The 18,530-nt window shown below is 42.6% G+C and overlaps 1 protein-coding gene and 1 non-coding gene across 3 annotated transcripts; both read left to right on the forward strand.

The window, feature by feature from the left end:
- The first annotated feature begins 754 nt into the window (after nt 1-754).
- Nucleotides 755-826, forward strand: TRNAC-GCA. Its single transcript has one exon. It is a non-coding gene; the product is annotated as a tRNA-Cys (tRNA).
- A 1,500-nt stretch (nt 827-2,326) lies between these two features.
- ENTPD4 (ectonucleoside triphosphate diphosphohydrolase 4) lies at nt 2,327-17,917 on the forward strand. 2 transcript variants are annotated; one of them, XM_039354208.1, is made up of 14 exons: nt 2,327-2,557; nt 3,695-3,803; nt 4,443-4,564; nt 5,064-5,243; nt 5,658-5,863; nt 6,534-6,684; nt 6,784-6,887; nt 7,687-7,746; nt 8,868-8,998; nt 11,084-11,250; nt 12,715-13,039; nt 13,484-13,569; nt 14,773-14,934; nt 16,286-17,917. In XM_039354208.1, exons 3-14 carry the CDS (start codon nt 4,557-4,559, stop codon nt 16,512-16,514), a joined length of 1,809 nt encoding a protein of 602 aa, XP_039210142.1. In that variant the 5' UTR covers nt 2,327-2,557; nt 3,695-3,803; nt 4,443-4,556; the 3' UTR covers nt 16,515-17,917. The 2 variants fall into 2 exon arrangements, with proteins under 2 accessions (XP_039210142.1, XP_039210141.1); XM_039354207.1 differs by having other exon boundaries at nt 2,348-2,557; nt 8,868-9,022.
- Nucleotides 17,918-18,530: the final 613 nt, after the last annotated feature.

The following is an 18,530-nucleotide window of genomic DNA, read 5'->3' on the forward strand; positions in this document are numbered from 1 at the left end:
CCCTTCCAACTCTGATGATGTTCTATGTTTGATACCATTGTCCGAAATGGTATAGATTTGTCCGAAATGGTATAGGGTTTCCTGCCTGAGCAGGGAGTTGGACTAGAGGTCTCTTCTAACTTTATTATTATTATCATTACCTTTGTATTCAACCACCCAAGACTGTCCTAGCTGAACCCCATCCATATCACTATCTAGATCCAACCCTGCTTAGCTTTTTGAGATGATTCTGGCACTGCCACCTAGCTGGGCATCTCGGCACAGGGAGTGAAACCCCCCTCCACACACACACACACATACACACACACACACACACACACACACACACACACACACACACACGGAAAGTGTTCAATAACTACAGTGGCTGAGATGCTGACTGGGCAAGAGAGATTGCCCTACTCCAGTGGCAATATGCATGTATTTATTTCTTTATTCAATTTGTATGGCTGCCCATCTGCTATTTAGCTATTGCTCTTAGGTTTAAGGCAAAGCCTACTGCATTGTGCAGATGTGTTCCCTGGGCAGTCTGCCTCCAGTTCACAGTGTTCTCTCTTTGCTCTACCTAACCAAACACTTAGAAAAATGAGCTGCTGCCAAATGCTTTACCAGTGGGCTCTATTCCCGTAGCAGGAAGTAAAACGGTTGCTTCGCCTTGCAATAATAAGTTCATTACTGGAAAGAGCCAGAAGGGAAGTGAGGAAAGAATGAACAGCTGTAACTAAGCCTATCAGAAAGCAACTAATAGGCAGCTGGGGGTATAGCTCAGTGGTAGAGCATTTGACTGCAGATCAAGAGGTCCCCAGTTCAAATCTGGGTGCCCCCTCTTTTTTCTCTCTCTCTCTCCTCACCTTCTTCTAAAATACAATTATGTAAAATTAACTCTTACTTAACGTGCACGTGAAATGTTTTTTATCCCAAAGGCAAAGCTCCAGTGCATGCCGATAAAATACAAAGCAACCTTTTTTTCATTTTCTTTCCACTGAATAAGGGAACTGGCATTCTCCAGGGAAATAGCTTACTTTTTTTTTTTTACACAGTTTACTGATAGACAATTTGCTGATCTTTGGTTTAAGCTCAGCTGGTGGAACACAGCCCCAAAATCTATGTGAGTGTGTTTTCCTAGTCAGTTACTCCCGTCTGCTTACAGTGGGTCTGCTGAACGTTTTCTTAGGGCCACCTTAGTTTCTCTCCCTTTTCTTTCTCAGCACGCTCCCTTTCTCCCACGCTTATTCTGAGCCTTTTCCCATTTGCCATTTTACAGGGACCCCAAATTCCCTTAGTAAACTGAACTTTCCCTGGGATAATGAGATAGATAGTGGACTTAGGTCACTTTCAGTCCAGCTTCTTCTTCCTTTTTTTAAATACAATTTTAATTTGTTAAATATAGTGAAATCAATATTGTAATTTAATAATTTTAAATTTAAATTGAATATTTTTGCTTTCCACTCCTATCAAGTCCCTCCCTGAAGAGGAAGGAGAGGAGGAGACTTATCAAGAAGGTATGTCCTTGATATGGTCCTGGGGAGTTTGTTTGTTTGTTTGTTTATTTAGGTACCGATTTATCACGCAGGGCTGGGGAATTCTGAGAGTTAAAAATCCACACATCTTGGTTGGTCCTGGAGAGATCTGTCTGTCTATCATCTATCTATCTACCTACCTACCTACCAATTTATCACTCAGGATTGAGGAATTCTGAGAGTTAAAAATCCACACATCTTGGTTGGTCCTGGGGAGATCTATCTATCCATCTATCTATCTATCTACCTACCTACCTACCTACCTACCTACCTACCTACCTACCTACCTACCTACCTACCTACCTACCTACCTACCTACCTACCTACCTACCTACCTACCTACCACTCAGGATTGGGGAATTCTGAGAGTTAAAAACCCACACATTTTGAAGCTGCGAAGATTGAAAAAAAAAAAACCTCTGCTTTAGGACTGCCAAACCTGGGCTGCAAAACTCCCAACGGCCGACAGAGGGGGAACTACAAGGAGCCATTTCTGTCTCTTTGCCGCCCTCTCGTGGTGTGGGACCCTCAGGACAATCCCGTCATCCACCTGCCGAGAGCCACGTGGAACCTACAGCAAGGCGGGCGCCGCTCCCAGCGCTCTTTACTCTTTGGCACTAAAAGAGATCCTGGACATAAACCTTTCTTCGTTCAAAGTTGCCTCAGGATCCGTCCCCGGCTTAGGCCTTATTACGCATTTGACCGCGGCAGCTGACGTCACAGCCCCGGCTGCTTCGCCTCAGCATTGCGCACGTCTTGGCAGCGAAGTTGGCTAGGAGGGAGGTCAGCGTCTCGCGCGAACCCGACTCCGCGCTGAGCGGGAGCTTCTCTCTGTCCTTTTCGCAGCTCTACGGACCGCAGGTCGCGCTCCTCGCCCCGCCCCCTCTTCCTTTCCTCGTCCGCGTTGGCGGTTCGCCCTTTCGTCACTTCCGGCGCGCGCCCCTGCCGGGACCCGGAAATGGAGGATGGGTGAGGTGTCGGAATATCCCCGGCAACCGGCGATCGATCCCGGGGAGACCGCAGAGGAGGCGAGGCAGGTAAAAGAGCGGGCCGGAGGGGCGGTTGCGGCCCGGGCCCGTCTTTCGCTCTCTGGCTTCGGCTCCAGGGCGCTCCGGTAAAGGTCGGAAGGCGGCAGTCGGGTCACAGAGCTGCGGGTTGCCCCGGCTCTCGCCGCCGCCGTTGCCTGGGAGACGGGGTCCTGTCCCTGGAGCGCTCTCGCGCCTCTGCCGACCAGAGATTCAGGAGGAGCCTTGGCAGGCAAGCCCCATGGGCTTTGTGGTGGCCAGGGTTTGGACCCATCCTTGGGACACCAAGTTGATCTGTTTTCCAGAGGAGCGTAGATTACAGTTCCCATCATCCCCGGGTTGGTTTAGTTCAGGGGTAGGCAACCTTGGCTCTTTTATGACTGGTGGACTTCAATTCCCAGAATTCCTGAGCCAGCTATGCTGACTCAGGAATTCTGGGAGTTGAAGTCCACGAGTCATAAAAGAGCCAAGGTTGCCTACCCCTGGTTTAGCTGATTTCAACGTTGGCCACTTGGAAATGGGCGGACTTCAATTCCCAGAATCCCCCTGGCTGGGGAGAATGCTGGGTTGGAAACCCACCCATCTCATTGAGAAGCACTGGGGGAAAAGGCACAAAAGCACGTTCTTCTTCTTTCTTCTGCCCAGAAAGCCAGATGTCAGTGAGAAAGATTTAATTTAGCTTCCCCCCCCCACCCTTTCCTACCTTTATCTTCTTTCATTGTGGTTGATCTTAGGCCATAAAGACAGGTAGTCCTCGACTTACGACCACAACGCAGCCCAGAATTTATGTTGCTAAGTGAGAAATGTGTTAAGTGAGTTTTGCCCAGTTTTATGACGTTTGTTGCTCCCGCTGCTAAGTTAAATACTGCAGTTAAGTTAGCAACACGTTGTTGTTAAGTGAATCTGGCTTTGCTTGTCAAAAGGTTGCAAAAGGTGATCACATGACCCCGGGACACTGCAACTGACATAAATATGAGTCAGTTGCCAAGCATCCAAATCTTGATTGCTTGACCATGGGGATGCTGCTATGGCCATAAGTGTGAATAATGGTCATAAGTCCCTTTTTTCAGTGGCGTTCAGGAATATGTATAGCTTCTACTGAGAAAATGTCTTAATTTTATCACATTCATTCTGTTCTGAAATCTCTAGTTTCCCAATGGTATGGCATCTTCCAGTGTTTTCTCCATGGAACTGTTAAGGAATGCAGCTTGCATTAAACAGCTGGTGTCTTCTGTCCCAATGTTACTGTGTTTTAAAGGTAAGCAGGTATAACTTTTTAAATGTTCTATTGTGGGTTGGAAGCATATCCTAAAACCAACTGATGTTTCACTACGGGAATTATAAAATGTTTGTATAAATGGAAATTTCAATTCATGAAATCTTTGCCAGTTGGAAAACAATGAAAAAAAGACATATTTTCCAAATAATGCAAGGAACAAGATTTCCTGATTTTTTTGCTGTATTTTTAGAGCTTATAAATGTTAGTAGTGGGAAGGTTTTTGTTTTGTTTCTAAAATTCTCAGTCTAGCTCTGTTTGGAAGACAAAATTTTATAGAAAAAAAAATATTAAGCTTCAAATCTCTACAGAGTACTGTTCAGTCGAAGCTGATCACCGTTTCCTTTTTCAGATAGAATGAAAAACACCATGACTGCTGTATGCTAAGAGTGTATACGGTAATTGGAAAATAGATGTGAGATGCCTTGAGTTAGATATTATTTCTCAGTCTTATTTCTTGGGGGCAGAGGGAATAAAAGAAGCATAACTTTATGCATACCACCTTCCTGGAGGAAAAGGTGGACTATAGATATGTTGGCTAACATACATTAATTTGACTCCGTGGTGTTTCATCTCTTTTAGCTTGAGTGAAAATGCTACCTTTTAATTATTATTTTTCAGTTCCTACTTCTTCCACTGGTTATGGGGATGAATCTTGTGCCTTATGAATCTGGGCTAACCGTAAAAAGCTAGCTTTTTCTGTGGCCTAGTTGTCCTGATCAGATAGTCCCAGAAATGGGTAGGTGAGTATCCAAATCTTGGATTAGTAAAAACAAGAAAATTTGGTGGGATCAAATAAACGTCAAAATGTGTTTGATTTTTAAGTTTCAGTAGCCAGAAATATAACGTTCTTCCAGTTTTTCCCCCAAAACTTGTGAAATTTGAGATATCAATGTTTCTTAGTTATCTGATGGCTTGTGTGGCTGGCTAACAGATGAGCCATACAAAAAATAGCTTTAAGGAAGAAAGAATAATTAACTTGAATTATGTATGGTAAGCACTTGTATTAAGAGGATACTTTTCCTGCTTCTGCCAGTCTTGTTATATACAACAAAGGGCTTGTAAAGAAATGTCTCTAAATCTTGGACTGAACAGTTGCCAGGTTAACTTTTTTTTCTGAAAAGTGTTCATGTTTAGAATGAAGAGTGAGATGTTTCAAAATTTGGCTTCCAACAATTGTATCTGTGGGGTGCTTGCACAGAATTTTAGATGCAGAGGTCTTTGTTTGTTTTTTCATTCCAGGATCAGCTTCTCTTGCCTTTTTCCTGCTTCATGGCACTTCAGTATTTCCCCTGTTGGGTGTCCACGAATATTGAATACCACATTACGGCAAATTATTGTTACCGTTCTCCTTGCTGCTGCATTTTTCATATTGTATTACTCTGTTTTAAAATACAGCTCCCGGGACAAAAAGCTGCACAGGTAATCTTTGTCAAGTGGATTAAAAACCAATCCAAAGCTATACCTAACAGAATGAAACAGATCCTCTTACATTAAACTTATCCATTGTGTTAATACCCCTCCTTTTCTCTGCAGACTTAAACTGGCATAAATCTAGGTCTCGTTTTATCTCTACAATAACAGTCCTGCGAAGTAGGCTGGGCTGAGTGTTGGTGGCTAGCCCGGTGTAACTTGATGAAAGATACAGCTGAAAAGTTGAAGCTCCACATTAAACAAATGAAATGTAATAGTATAATTGCTCTCACATAGGTGTTTTCGCAACTAGCAAGTTCAGTGTGATTGACATGAGGGCTTTGTCCTGTCCTTGTTTCCTTTGGAGCGTACCTGGGTTCAGCGAGACTTGCTTCTGAGCAATTCTTCTGTTTTCTTTCCCAGGTATCTTGCACGAGTAACAGACACCGAAGCCACAGACACAAGCAACCCAAAGCTGAATTACGGCATTATGGTGGATTGTGGTAGTAGTGGATCTCGGATCTTTGTGTATTGGTGGCCAAGGCATAACGGCAACCCTCATGATTTACTTGACATCAAACAAATGCGGGATGAAAACAGAAAACCAGTGGTTATGAAAATTAAGCCAGGTACTAGGGAAAGTCATGCCAATTTCTTAGCTGCTTGTTTGCCTATTAAGAAACTCGGTCATGCCAAAGATTGGCATTATTTGTTTCTTGAAATGCAGCAGATTCTTTCTGCCTTTTTATTTGGGATCTGCAAGACCTGGGTCTCCCCATGTTTGTCCCCCTGGTTTTCATTTATTTCTTAAGATTCTTAATGCTTAAAAAAAGCTCAAAGATGCAAACAGGTTTTCGTTTTATTTATTTTATTGTTAATATTTGCATGCTAACATAAAAGGCCAAGGTTCATTCAGGACAATTTTTCACAGTATCTTACTTAAAGCAGTTGAGATTGCTCTACAGCAGTGGTCTTCAAACTTGGCCCTTTTATCACTGGTGGACTTCAACTCCCAGAATTCCACGCGTGCCTGGCTGAGGAATTCTGGGAGTTGAAGTCCACCAGTCATAAAAGGGCCAAGTTTGAAGACCCCGGCTACATAGAATGTAATTTTAAGATAGCATCCTGTATGCGTAGGCCCATGCTGTATTTTACCAAGGCATGACTTGCAATATTTTGCCTTTGACTGAATTCTCATTTTAGGTGTTAAGTGAGAAAAATACTCTCCTTATTAAAAAGTGTCTTTAGTTTCTCATGTTGATGTATAGTTAAGTATATTTATCTCTTCTTACTGTCCAGGCATTTCAGAATTTGCTACCTCTCCTGAGAAAGTTAGTGATTATATTTTCCCACTACTGAACTTTGCTGCCGAACACATACCCCGTGCGAAGCACAAAGAAACTCCTCTATACATTCTCTGTACTGCAGGGATGAGAATCTTGCCAGAGAGGTAACTTAAGTGCCTTCATTTTCTATTAATGTTTCATAGAAAGATTTGCCTGTAGAAATAGATCCTAGATTTATATTTAATCCATTTCGAACCTTGCAGCCAGCAAAAGGCAATCCTGGAAGATCTTCTTACTGATATTCCAGTGCATTTTGATTTTCTGTTTTCGGATTCTCACGCTGAAGTGATTTCAGGAAAGCAAGAAGGTAAGAATACAGGCTGGGGAAAAAAAGTAAACTTTCGTCAGGAGACTGATGGAATATGTATGGACTGTCTAGAAAAAAATGAGGAAAAGAGGCTTCATTATTGAGATTTTCTGGTAGCACTGTTTGGAAGTACTGTCTCTTCTTTTTAGTTTTGGCAAGATCAGGAGATAATTTAGGAGCAGCCTGCGTTTTGTGATCACTGAGCTAGCCAGAGTGAAACTGTCTGATCCAACAAAGAATATGGTACCAAAATGTCTTCTTTAAGACATCCTGTGCGGCCTATATTCAGCCTTTTACGCCAGCCTGAACCTGCTCATATATTTTATCAAAGTGTGCAAGAAAAGCAGATGCTGTTATCTGTTTTCATAAGATAATATAACCTTTATTGTCATTTTTTTTACTGTGGGCACAACAGCACACAGCACACATCAAAAGTGAAATTTAGTTGCCCGCTCTCAAGTGAAACATACATGACACACGCCTAAACATACTGTGAACAACATACGTATAGACCCACACCCCTACATATACGGAGCAAATAAATATTAAATGTTGGATGAATTTTGTGCAGGTCCTGATATTAAAGGGACACACAATAAACATCTGCAATGAAGGAACCTCTACATATGTAACTATTATGTGCAAAGAGTTTCACATGAGCTGGAACCTGACTTATGCAGGATTATGGTAATATTCAATGATTTTGGTACTGTTTTGTTTCTGTTAAGGTGGTGTTGTTTTTTAAAAAAACCCAGTGATATTAAAATATTTAGAAATGTACCTTCTACATTTTATCTAGGAGTATATGCCTGGATTGGCATCAACTTTGTCCTTGGAAAATTCGAACATATGGATGAAGGTAAGGACCTTAATATTAATTAATTCCAAAAATTGCTAAAATATGTAACACTACCAGTAATTTATCTCAGAGGTCCCCAAATCCTGGGCTGCAGCCCACTACCAGACCATGGCCTATTTGGAATTGGGCCACGTGAGTGGCTGGCTGGAGCGTGCCCATGCTTGCAGCTCAACTTCACAAGTGGTAGGCCGACGGACGAATGTGCACAGTGCAGCTCATGCAAGGGCTTTGTTCCCATGTATGCCGGCCCACTGCTCGTGCGGCCTAGTTCCCCTTCCCCTCCAGCTGGGCCGCCGAGCTTCAAAGGTTGAGGACCACTGATTTATCTGATGTTGTTAGTGCACAATTTCCTTCCTTCACTGGCTTTATTCACATGCCGTATTTTTCCGTGTAAACAACGCTATTTTTTCCTGCAAACACCCGGTTCAAAAATCAGGTGCGGCGTCTTATACATGAAAAAAATAATGGTAACCTCTGCAGCCCAGGGTTTTTTTGGGTTCTTTACATGCTGCTGCCAACATGCTGCTGCCCTCCATCTTTCCCAGCATCAGGCTCTTCTCCAGTGAGTCCGTCCTTCTCACTAGGGGGCCAAAGTATTTGAGTTTCAAGTTCAGGATCTGGCCTTCTAAAGAGCAGTCGGGGTTGATCTCTTCTAGGACTGACTGGTTTGAACGCCTTGCAGTCCAAGGGACTCGCAGGAGTCTTCTCCAGCACCATAGTTCAAAGGCCTCAATTCTTTGGCACTCAGCCTTTCTTATGGTCCAACTTTCACAGCCATACATTGCAACTGGGAAAACCATGACCTTGACTATACACACTTTTGCTGGCAGGCTGATGTCTCTGCTTTTTAGTATGCTGTCTAGTTTTGCCATAGCTTTCCTCCCCAGGAGCAAGCGTCTTTTAATTTCTTGGCTGCAGTCCCCATCTGCGGTGATCTTGGAGCCCAGGAAGATAAAGTCTGTCACTACCTCCATTTCTTCCCCATCTATTTGCCAGGAATTGAGAGGGCCGGATGCCATGATCTTGGTTTTCTTGTACAGGACTCCCTGTACAATACCACAAAAATGGAAACGATGCCCTGCCCTGTTTTCAGCAGCACCTCTCCCCATCTTGCCTTCCAGAGGACGAAGCAGTCGTGGAAGTGCACGTTCCTGACAGCGAAAGCAAAGAAGAAGTTGTCCGAAAGAGGACCGTGGGTATACTTGACATGGGTGGTGTTTCAACTCAAATAGCGTACGAAGTCCCTAAAACTGTAAGCTTTGCCTCTTCACAGCAGGTTATTATCTGTACAACTTTCCTTCTTTTTTTTTTCTTCCCTGCATTTTAACCCATATCCATTGATTCGTTTTCTTTTGCACGGTGTGAGTCCTGTGCCCCGTGGTGTGTGAGCCATTCACCCCGCCTGAAGAGAAAGCAGTTGAACTTCTGAGCCCCATCAGCTAAGCAATCCATAAACGTTACTTTCCATTTTCATCAGCCAGTGTGTTAGCAATGTGTTTATTTATGACGCAGAGTTTATGCGGATAAATTTTGCCCTTGAAATGGTCGTTTTTATACTGTACATAGTCAATAGAAAATTATGCACTGTTAACTAAGCTTGCGGTCCCCGTTTGATGCAATTTCTTAATGGTTGACAGGTCGCGGAATACCTTTTTAAAATTGTTAATTCTAAATGTAAATATTGTCAGGAATATATCTATAGGAACTGTTATTTGTATGCTATACATGTCAATGTATGTATAGCAGTATTCAGTATAAGGAAAATCCTGACCTACAAGGATGAGCCAAACCAGCCTTTTGAGCTGAAAAGGAAATGTTGGATTCACTCATCATGCTTAGCCATTACATGGTTTAGTGTTGGCTTAATTGGATGTGTAAATTCCAACTGTTGTACTTTATTGAATGAATCATGGTCAAATAGTCAAAAGTTCAGTACAGTGTGGGAGTTCACATTTTTTTTTTTTTTTTTGCTGTTTTACAAGAGGAAAAAATAACCTTTTTTAGTACCACAGATTTTTCTAACCTATTACAGTAGTACCTCAGTACTGACCGTTAATTGGTTGCAGGAGGCAGGATGAGTACCAAACAAATTTTTCCCATAAGGAATAATGTAGTAATCACAAGGCAGCCGACACCGACAAATTCTAGCTTGTGCTCTGAGTACTAAACAAATGATGAGTACCAGGACAGAATTTTCACATGCTTTGAACATGATCAGTCAAAACACTATAAACAGTGGATTCATTTCTTAATTATGGTTTTCATATTCAAAATCATCTAACCAGTGTTTAGAAACAAAATTCCTGTTAAGCACTATAGCTACATAGGACCTTTAGAGCTACATCTATGTAGAATAGACTTGATCTGCGACAGAAGGCAAGAGAAATCCACAGATTTTGAACATCAGATGCTCTTTGTTTTTAAGATTTTGTCAGAATCTGTGGCTTGAATCTGTGAAACCTCAGCTTTTTTCAGTTTCTATCTTTGGGTTCAAAAATAAAGCTTGTCTTGGTTCCAGAATAAGGTGCACCAAGAATATTTCAATTGCTTTCTGTGACATTTATTTAAATAATAGTTTCACATTCTTGCCACAAATCAAAGATCACATTTAAGTCAACTTTTGAAAGAACAGATGTTCAAAGTCTTTTCATTTCTTAGTCGGATAGTTCTATAACTTTGTTTTATTTGCATTGGTATATTTGGTACAAAGAGCCAGTTTGATGTAGCGATTAAGGCTTCAGACTAGAAACTGGGAGCCTGTGATTTGTAGTCCTGCTTTAGGCATTATGCCAGTTGGGAGATTTTGATCCAATGACCAGGGAACTGGGAGTCCTGCTATAGGTATGAAGCCAGCTGAGTGATCTTGGGCCAGGCCCTCCCTCTCAACCCTAGGAAGCAGACAATAGTAAACCCACTTTTATAAATTTATTATTATTAAAAATTACTGTAGAGGAAGGAAAGATGCAATACTTACTAGCGTAGTCTGTACGGCCATGTGCATAGCTATCCCTGTAGTTGACAAATATTTGGGCATCGGTGTTGTTTCCATTGTGCAGGGCCAGCAAACCAGTGTCTTTCCAGATACATTCTTTTGTATTAGCTATGATGGTTGGAGCTGTTGGAAGTTGCCCCCGACAACATCTCGATGGCCACACTTGTCCCATCCAAGGGTTACTGCTCAGGTGTTTACTATAAACAACTGTGGCCAGGAATAATCTTGCACAAAAGGTTTTGAAACCCACCGAGCTGAAAGTGGTTCTTGACTAAACAAAACCTGGGGAATGAAAACGACAGAGCAGAATTTTGCCTCTCAACCTCTTTCTTTGATGGCTGGCAGGAGGAGGTGGCCAAGAACCTACTGGCGGAATTCAACTTGGGTTGTGATGCTCATCAGAGCGAACATGTGTATCGCGTCTACGTGGCAACGTTTCTGGGCTTTGGCGGGAACGCTGCTCGGCAGAGATACGCAGACAACATATTCACCAGCACAATATTGAGAAACAGGTGCTGTAGTGTAATACATTTGCTTCCAAATTATAACTTGTCTGAAATGCTTCGCATAAAATGTCTGAAACGGGCGCTTGCCAAAAAAATGGAGATTATATCTCCACTCTTAAAATGCAGCATAAGCGAGGGTTGGCTAATGATGACTTGAGGCTACGTGAGTTATTACAATTGGTTGTCACGTCCGGCTGCAGAAGGCAAAAGTCTGTTTACACAGTTGATGTCAATTGTTTTCTGCAGTTGCTAATCCCAAGATCGTGTGTATGAAAGCAATTCAGTGTTTACAGGAAAGGTCCAGATGTTTTTGTTTTTCAAGATGTTTCTCTGCCACGTCTCTGCCAATTAGATCGTTGGCTTTTCAGAATTAAAACATTCATCAAATGACAACGACACGGCAACAGCAAGGTGTAAACTAGGATAAAAAAAAACTGCATCAAAGGTAGCACGGTTGTCTTCATTCTAATTAAGTACGTTACCAGGAACTATAAAATAAAACTCTTCTCTGGATGCCAAAACGTAAGAGCTAAATTGGGGGCTGGGAAGCTTTTTATATGAAAGGCCATAGTTCGGTTGGGGGGAAAAAAATAACAGCTGGAAGTAGGAATTGATAGTAGATGGTGTCAGACCCACACCTTTGGGTCTCCTGTCATTGGGCTAGTTGCTTGGTTTGGAGAGCTGTAGCTACCAGCCCCAACATCGTTCCTTGTGGCTTAGAATTATGACTGAGTCAGATGAGCATGGCTTGTTCAAGCAAGAAATAACCCATGGCTTCTTGATTTCCCAAATATAACTAATGGTGGGAAGAACCCAACCTGGCAAGGAAGAGGGCCCAAGTACAGAACTGGAGTCACTGCACAACTGCAAAAGGACTAAGACTTACTCCCCACCCCACCCCTCAAATTCCCTGAAGTCTTGTTTGCTCCCAAGAGAAGGCTGCTATAATACAGAAGGCTATAATACAGGAGAGATTCCTGTATTATAGGCAAAACAAATAAAGTAGTTAGCTTGAACTCTGCACATGTGAGCCTGGTTGTTCGCACCTATCTCTATAATTGAACTGCAGTGATTTGGCCTAGATCAGGGGTAGGCAACCTTGGCTCTTTTATGATTTGTGGACTTCAACTCCCAGAATTCCTGAGCCAGCATGAGGGAAACTTTGGCCCCTTCATGACTGGCGAACTTCAACTCCCAGAATTCCTGAGCCAGCATGGCTCAGCTTGGAAATCTCTCCCTTTCCCCTCAGCATGGCTGGCTCAGGAATTCTGGGAGTTGAAGTCCACCAGTCATAAAAGAGCCAAGGTTGCCTACCCCGGCCTTGATGGTTATGCTCTCCTATTCCCCGCCCCCTCCCCACAAAAGAATATATTTTTGTCAGGACAGAAGAATCAGGTTCCATCTTTCTAATTGAGACACAGCTCCCTTTGGCTGTTCCATTGATTGTCCTTCGATCAATTCTGCTTGCAGGCTTCTTGGTAAACAGATCGGCCTGACCCCTGAGACTCCCTACTTAGACCCTTGCCTGCCCTTAGATGCCGAGGACGAAGTCCAACAAAATGGGCAGATTCTGTATCTTCGCGGGACGGGAGATTTCCACCTGTGCCGTGATGTCATCCAGCCTTTCATGAACAAGACCAACGAGACGCAAACGTCGCTGAACGGCATTTATCAGCCGCCCATCCACTTCGAGAACAGCGAATTCTACGGTTTTTCCGAGTTCTACTACTGCACCGAGGACGTCTTAAGGATGGGAGGAGATTACAACGCTGCTCAGTTCCTCAAAGCTGCAAATGTAAGGCCGCAGGCCTTCCGCTTCCAGGTTTGGCTGAGAAATGGAGAGTAACTTCAGCCCGACAAGGAAATCTAACCCGATCTTCACATATAAGCAGGCCGCACAATAAAACCCCCAAATTAACACATTCTGCAACGTCAGAATGTCTGCCGTGTCAGAATGTTATAGTCTCTCGTATGGTAATATTTTAAAAGCCTCTTTATTGTATATAGTGTGCCAGAAGTAACAGGGCAGTCAAAATTTGTCAATAAATCAGGAAATAAATAGTTAAGATGATAACTCATCTATATATAGGAAATAATAATGATAATAAAATAGAAACCAGAATAACTGAGTGGTTAACTGATCAATTTTGAGCAACTGCACTATTACATCTGGGACATCCTGTATGTGCATTTATATAAATAACCTGTGTATATTTATTTCCGTAATGTTTTTCCTCAGGAATATTGTGCTACAAAGTGGTCTATTCTACGGGAAAGATTTGATCATGGCCTGTATGCATCCCATGCAGATCTCCATCGACTGAAGTAAGCGTTCACATTCTTCTGTGTCTAAATGTGGTCAAACAGTCCTTGCCAGAGAGAGACCCCAAAGTAAATTCCTTAAGTAATTGTTTCAAGGAAGCCAATATTTTGATTCCCCCCCCCCAAAAAAAAATCTCTGAGCTGTTGAGCACTCTTAAAAAGAATGTAAAGAAGCTATATATTCACTATGTGAATTTGATTTACACAATTCAATATTATATGATTAATTATTTTCATCCAAAATTTTGCTTTATTTAAAAACAAGTCACTATTGCACAATTTGTGTCAGCATAATTTGCAACAAAATCTAGAAACACACCAAGACATCTTTTTCCCAAAACCCAAAGTCTTGCTTTCTTTTTTGCAACTTTGCTTTATGCATGGTTTTTATACAAAATAATCCTAACATAAACTGAAAGAAGCTTATGACAGATGATAGATAAGCGATAAATAGGTAGATAGATAGATAGATAGATAGATAGATAGATAGATAGATAGATAGACAGACAGACAGACAGACAGACAGACAGACAGACAGACAGACAGACAGATAGGGATGGCAGACATATATGTATTTATTTTCCTTTTGGTACAATTATGCCTCTTTTTGGTCACCAGGTGGCTTCCTTTCCCACTATATAAAAAACAAGTGATGAATGAATGGGAAGCGAATTATTTTCCATTTCTGGAAATCAGTGGTGTTTTGATAATACATGCACATATCCTGTCTATCCACAGACTAAATTGGTTATTATTAATTATCACAAATCATAAACGTGCTTTGCACTTACTGAAATAATCAGAAAAACTGCCTGTGCTAACTCTGCTGAAAAGTTCGCCTCCTTGAAAGCCAGCTCCACTGTCGGTTGTTTGCAGCAAGCTGCGTGAGAAGGACTTCTAAGTTTTCCCCTGACACTTTTCATTCCTTTTCATTAACGTAGGAGCCCCCCCCCCCATAGGAGGGCTTTCTCTTTTGTCATCTCAGAGCTTAATTAGCCCTTCTAAGGAGGCATCTAATTATTTTGGACTGAATCCAGAGCATGTGTGCATAAATCCTGGTAACAACAGCGGGCTCTTGAATGTGCAATTAAGTGCTTAAGACGGGTGGAATTTAGCTCATTCTTCTTTCGGATTGTGCCATTTAGCTCTGTCCCAGTTGAAATAATAACCCCATTTGGATACGTCGCTTATGTTTATTCTCTGCAGGTATCAGTGCTTTAAGTCAGCCTGGATGTACGAGGTATTTCACAATGGCTTCGGTTTTCCCATGAACTACAACAACCTAAAAACAGCCCTTCAAGTATACGATAAAGAGGTGCAGTGGACGTTGGGGGCCATCCTCTACCGAACCCGGTTTTTACCTTTGAGGTACACCTTTAAGGCGTTACCCCATTACCTGTGAAATTCGAAGGCAGCTTTAATCATGTTCTCCAGAAAGTTTCGCATTTGTTTTGACTTTCAAGCCGAATGGAGAACCAATGCAATGCTTATCAGTAAGGTGGATGGAAGTCGGCTCAGAGGGCAGAAAATTCTGTTTGGTCCTCTCAATTTGCCTGACACCATTCTTGCTGGGGGGTCCTTGGTGTTCTCTGAGCTTGCTTTTCTTCTTGCAGATGTTTCATTACCAAACTAGGTAACATCATCATGCACTAAGATTGCCACAGTTCAACCCTGAGCTTCAAATATTCACGTTCCTTTCTACTCGTTTTTCTAGCCATTGATCAAAATTATCCCATGTCCTAAAATATACTGAATCTTATTTCTCTTTTGTTTTCGATGTCAATCTGTCCATTTCTGCACAATCTAAGATTTTCTTAATTAACTCTACAAATATTCTGTTGTTTCCATTCTTGGTGCTGTCCTCTTGAGATCCATAAATGCTCTTTAGCTCTTGATTGTTGGCCATGCAAATAGGGAAAAAAGAATTGGTCTTCATACCTGTTGGCATCACAGGAACACTCGCCTGCTTGGAGTAGAAATTTCCTCTGTAAGTTCTAAGACAGGGATGTCCCATCCTTTTTCTGCCAAGCAGCCTGGAAGAATAATTTGGAGCAGTGGATTATATGATGATGATTGATGTGTAGAACTGCCTGTTTCTTTTTGGGGCATGCCTTTCCCCCCCCCCACCTAACAAGCTGCTAAGCAAGGATGAAATTCCTCTTGTCCTAAACACTGGAATTTAGGCTACATCAGGCTGTGGGGTGCCAGCCTTCCCATCTAATAAATGTTTGTGCAGGAGAATTCTTTCCCAAATGAAAACTGGCTTCCAATAAGACTCTGGGTATAATTCAAAGCTTTAATCAATAAGGCCTAAATGACCTAACTCCCAGGTACCATCAGAGCCAACTTCTCACATGCTGGGCAAACCACAAGTCTTAAAGCTGTCAAGATTGGACAACCCCAAACTTGGGTCCACTTTTTCATTGAATGCTCTGTTTTATGTTATTGTCGTTATATCTGTCATCTTTATGGATAATTTATGCTCGTTGTTCATCACCAGGAGCCTTTGGGATCACAGTGATCTCTGAAACAAATAACAAAAGATTCTTTAAAAAAAAAGTCTTTTTGTGGCTTTCTAACAATACGCCTTATGCTCAGGTTAGCGAAACCTTTGAGAAATCTGCAGGGATGCATCAAGGCATGCTAAGTTGTCGGGTTGTTGGGTTGTTGTTATAGAGCAGAACCATCTCTTTCATCCTCTCCTCTCCTCCTCTCACAGAGACATCCAGCAGGAGAATTTCCGAGGCAATCACCCCCACTGGCGCAGCTTCGCCTTCGTTTACAACCATTACTTGTTCTTTGCCTGCTTCTTCGTGGTGCTGCTCTCCATCCTGCTCTACCTGCTGCGGCTGCGGAGGATCCACCGGCGAATTCTGCACAGCGGCTCCTCCCCTGCCCTCTGGATCGAAGACGGTCTCCCGCCTCAGAAGATCCCCGGAGGCTTATAAGCTGCTGACTGAATCTCAGACCCTTCCTCTCAGGATTTCTCTCGCGCGCCTTTGGAGAGCCATGCCTGAGCCCCCCCGGTTGCAGTCTTGGAACCAAGAGGTGGAATTTCCCTCTCTGGAGGATTGTGGGAAAAGCTAGGTCAAACTTGGCTTGACAAGGCTGGGGGACTCTCCGCCAAAATTATTTTAAAGCTCTTAACTTTGAAAGCAAATGCACTTTGACTTAGGGACGGGGACGGGGGGGGGGGCAGGCTGAAACGCAGGAGAATGCAGTGAAGACTTTGTGCCAGTACGTGAAATGGGAAAGTCGCAAAGAACTCTATGTTCTGTAACTGTTGATGGGCTTGTTCTCTCCTTTTGCTGTAAGTCTGCTGGTGATGTTTTCCGGGATCTGAATGGTGGTTTGCTTAACCGACTCTTCTGGGCTGCCGGTTCACTTTTCCTTGCCATGTTCTTGACCGCCACAGAGGAAAGGCCACTTCAGTCTCCTCCTGCTCTGATTTGAATAGCAGCAGAGACTTTAGCGTTTTACTTTCAATTATTTATTTCAAGCATTTTGACTCTTTCCTTTCTCCCAAAAAAGAAATAGCTTAAATAAGAGGGTAGATAGATCAGTAACAAGGCAGCCCTTGCCGCTACGGTCTTAAAAACATGGCACGGAAGGGGAAAAAAAAAATTGGATTACCAGTTCTCAGTTCTAATGTGACCTCTCATTTTGAATTATGGGTGTCCAACCTTGGCAACTTTAAGACCTGTGGACTTTTTAAGACCTTGCTGGCTGGACATTGAAGTCCGCAAGCCTTAAAGTTGCTAAGGTTGGACCTCTGTTCTAACAGGACCACGAATAGTGAAAGCTCAGTCTCAAAAAAAGTTGGCAGTCCCGTCTGTGAAGATGTAAAATTCCCGTCCTTGCAAAATGGCCTGCTAAAGAAAGCCTGGCAGGGCGTGGTGTTTCACTGCTGTTGGAAATTGGAGGATCATATTGCACAGTCAACCTCCCTGGAGTTTTCCTGTGTGCGTGTGCGTGTAGCAGTTGGTCTGTGTTCGGAACTTTGTGTGCGTGCACCTATGTGGCATTCTTATGGTCTGACTGTCATTTCAAATGTTTGTGATAATAGAGATTTGGGAGGGGGGTGGGTTTGGGAAAAACCTGAGTAGCAGTGGAATGATAACAAATATGCTGTTACTTTCTTATTTTGGGATAACAAAGCCTTTTTTTTTTACTTGAAAAGAAAAAGTGTGTCCGTGGTTGAAAACAACATTGATGTGATTGTCTTATGAAACACAAGATTCCATCGTCCTAGAAACCCACCTCTGGTTTGTGAAACGTTGCTCGAACAGTACCTGTTCCCAGCTATTGAAGATGGGGAAAATAAAAAGACACATTAAAAAAACGTGAATAAGTTCGCCAACATTCCATGAAAATGCAGAGATCCTGTGGCCCCAGTGGTTGATGGATCTCTAGGAGACATGAGGCTGTTGCCCCAGACCTTTTTTAGTTTTTGCAGACAAAGAACGTCAGCTTCCTTGTTCCTTTCTTTTCTTTTTCTTTACTTTTAATTTTGTTCTGAAGGCTCTCCACCTTGCTCTTAGAAAATCTGATTCCCATTTGCCTTCAGAAAATGCCCCAGGCCGCCTTTGTGAACATTTTAAGCATTTGACAACAGATGTTGCGCACTGTGAGGGAGCAGGTTCTCCTACTCATAAGAAGCTGCCTTTTTCAAATAGCGAAACATCCGTGTGTTTGGCATTTAGAGCCTGAAGTCTTGACTAGGGCTCCTTCTAACGAACACAGTCATGATTGCTAATTTCCTAGGGATGTGGTTTTCGCGGCAGCCTACATTGTTTTCATCCTAAAGTTACATGGCCTATAGGAAATATGTTAACTTAATTTGACAGTGGCAAATACATTCCGGGAAGTCAGTGAAGACTCTTGAAGTAAAACTTAATTAAAGTTTAATTAAGTCCTGTCCTTGGATCACTCCAGCCCAGAGAATGCCGCCTCTTGCGGGCATC

This window comes from Crotalus tigris, unplaced genomic scaffold (assembly GCF_016545835.1).
Source record: "Crotalus tigris isolate CLP2741 ecotype Arizona unplaced genomic scaffold, ASM1654583v1 scf7180000018549.3470463, whole genome shotgun sequence".
NCBI lineage: Eukaryota > Metazoa > Chordata > Lepidosauria > Squamata > Viperidae > Crotalus > Crotalus tigris.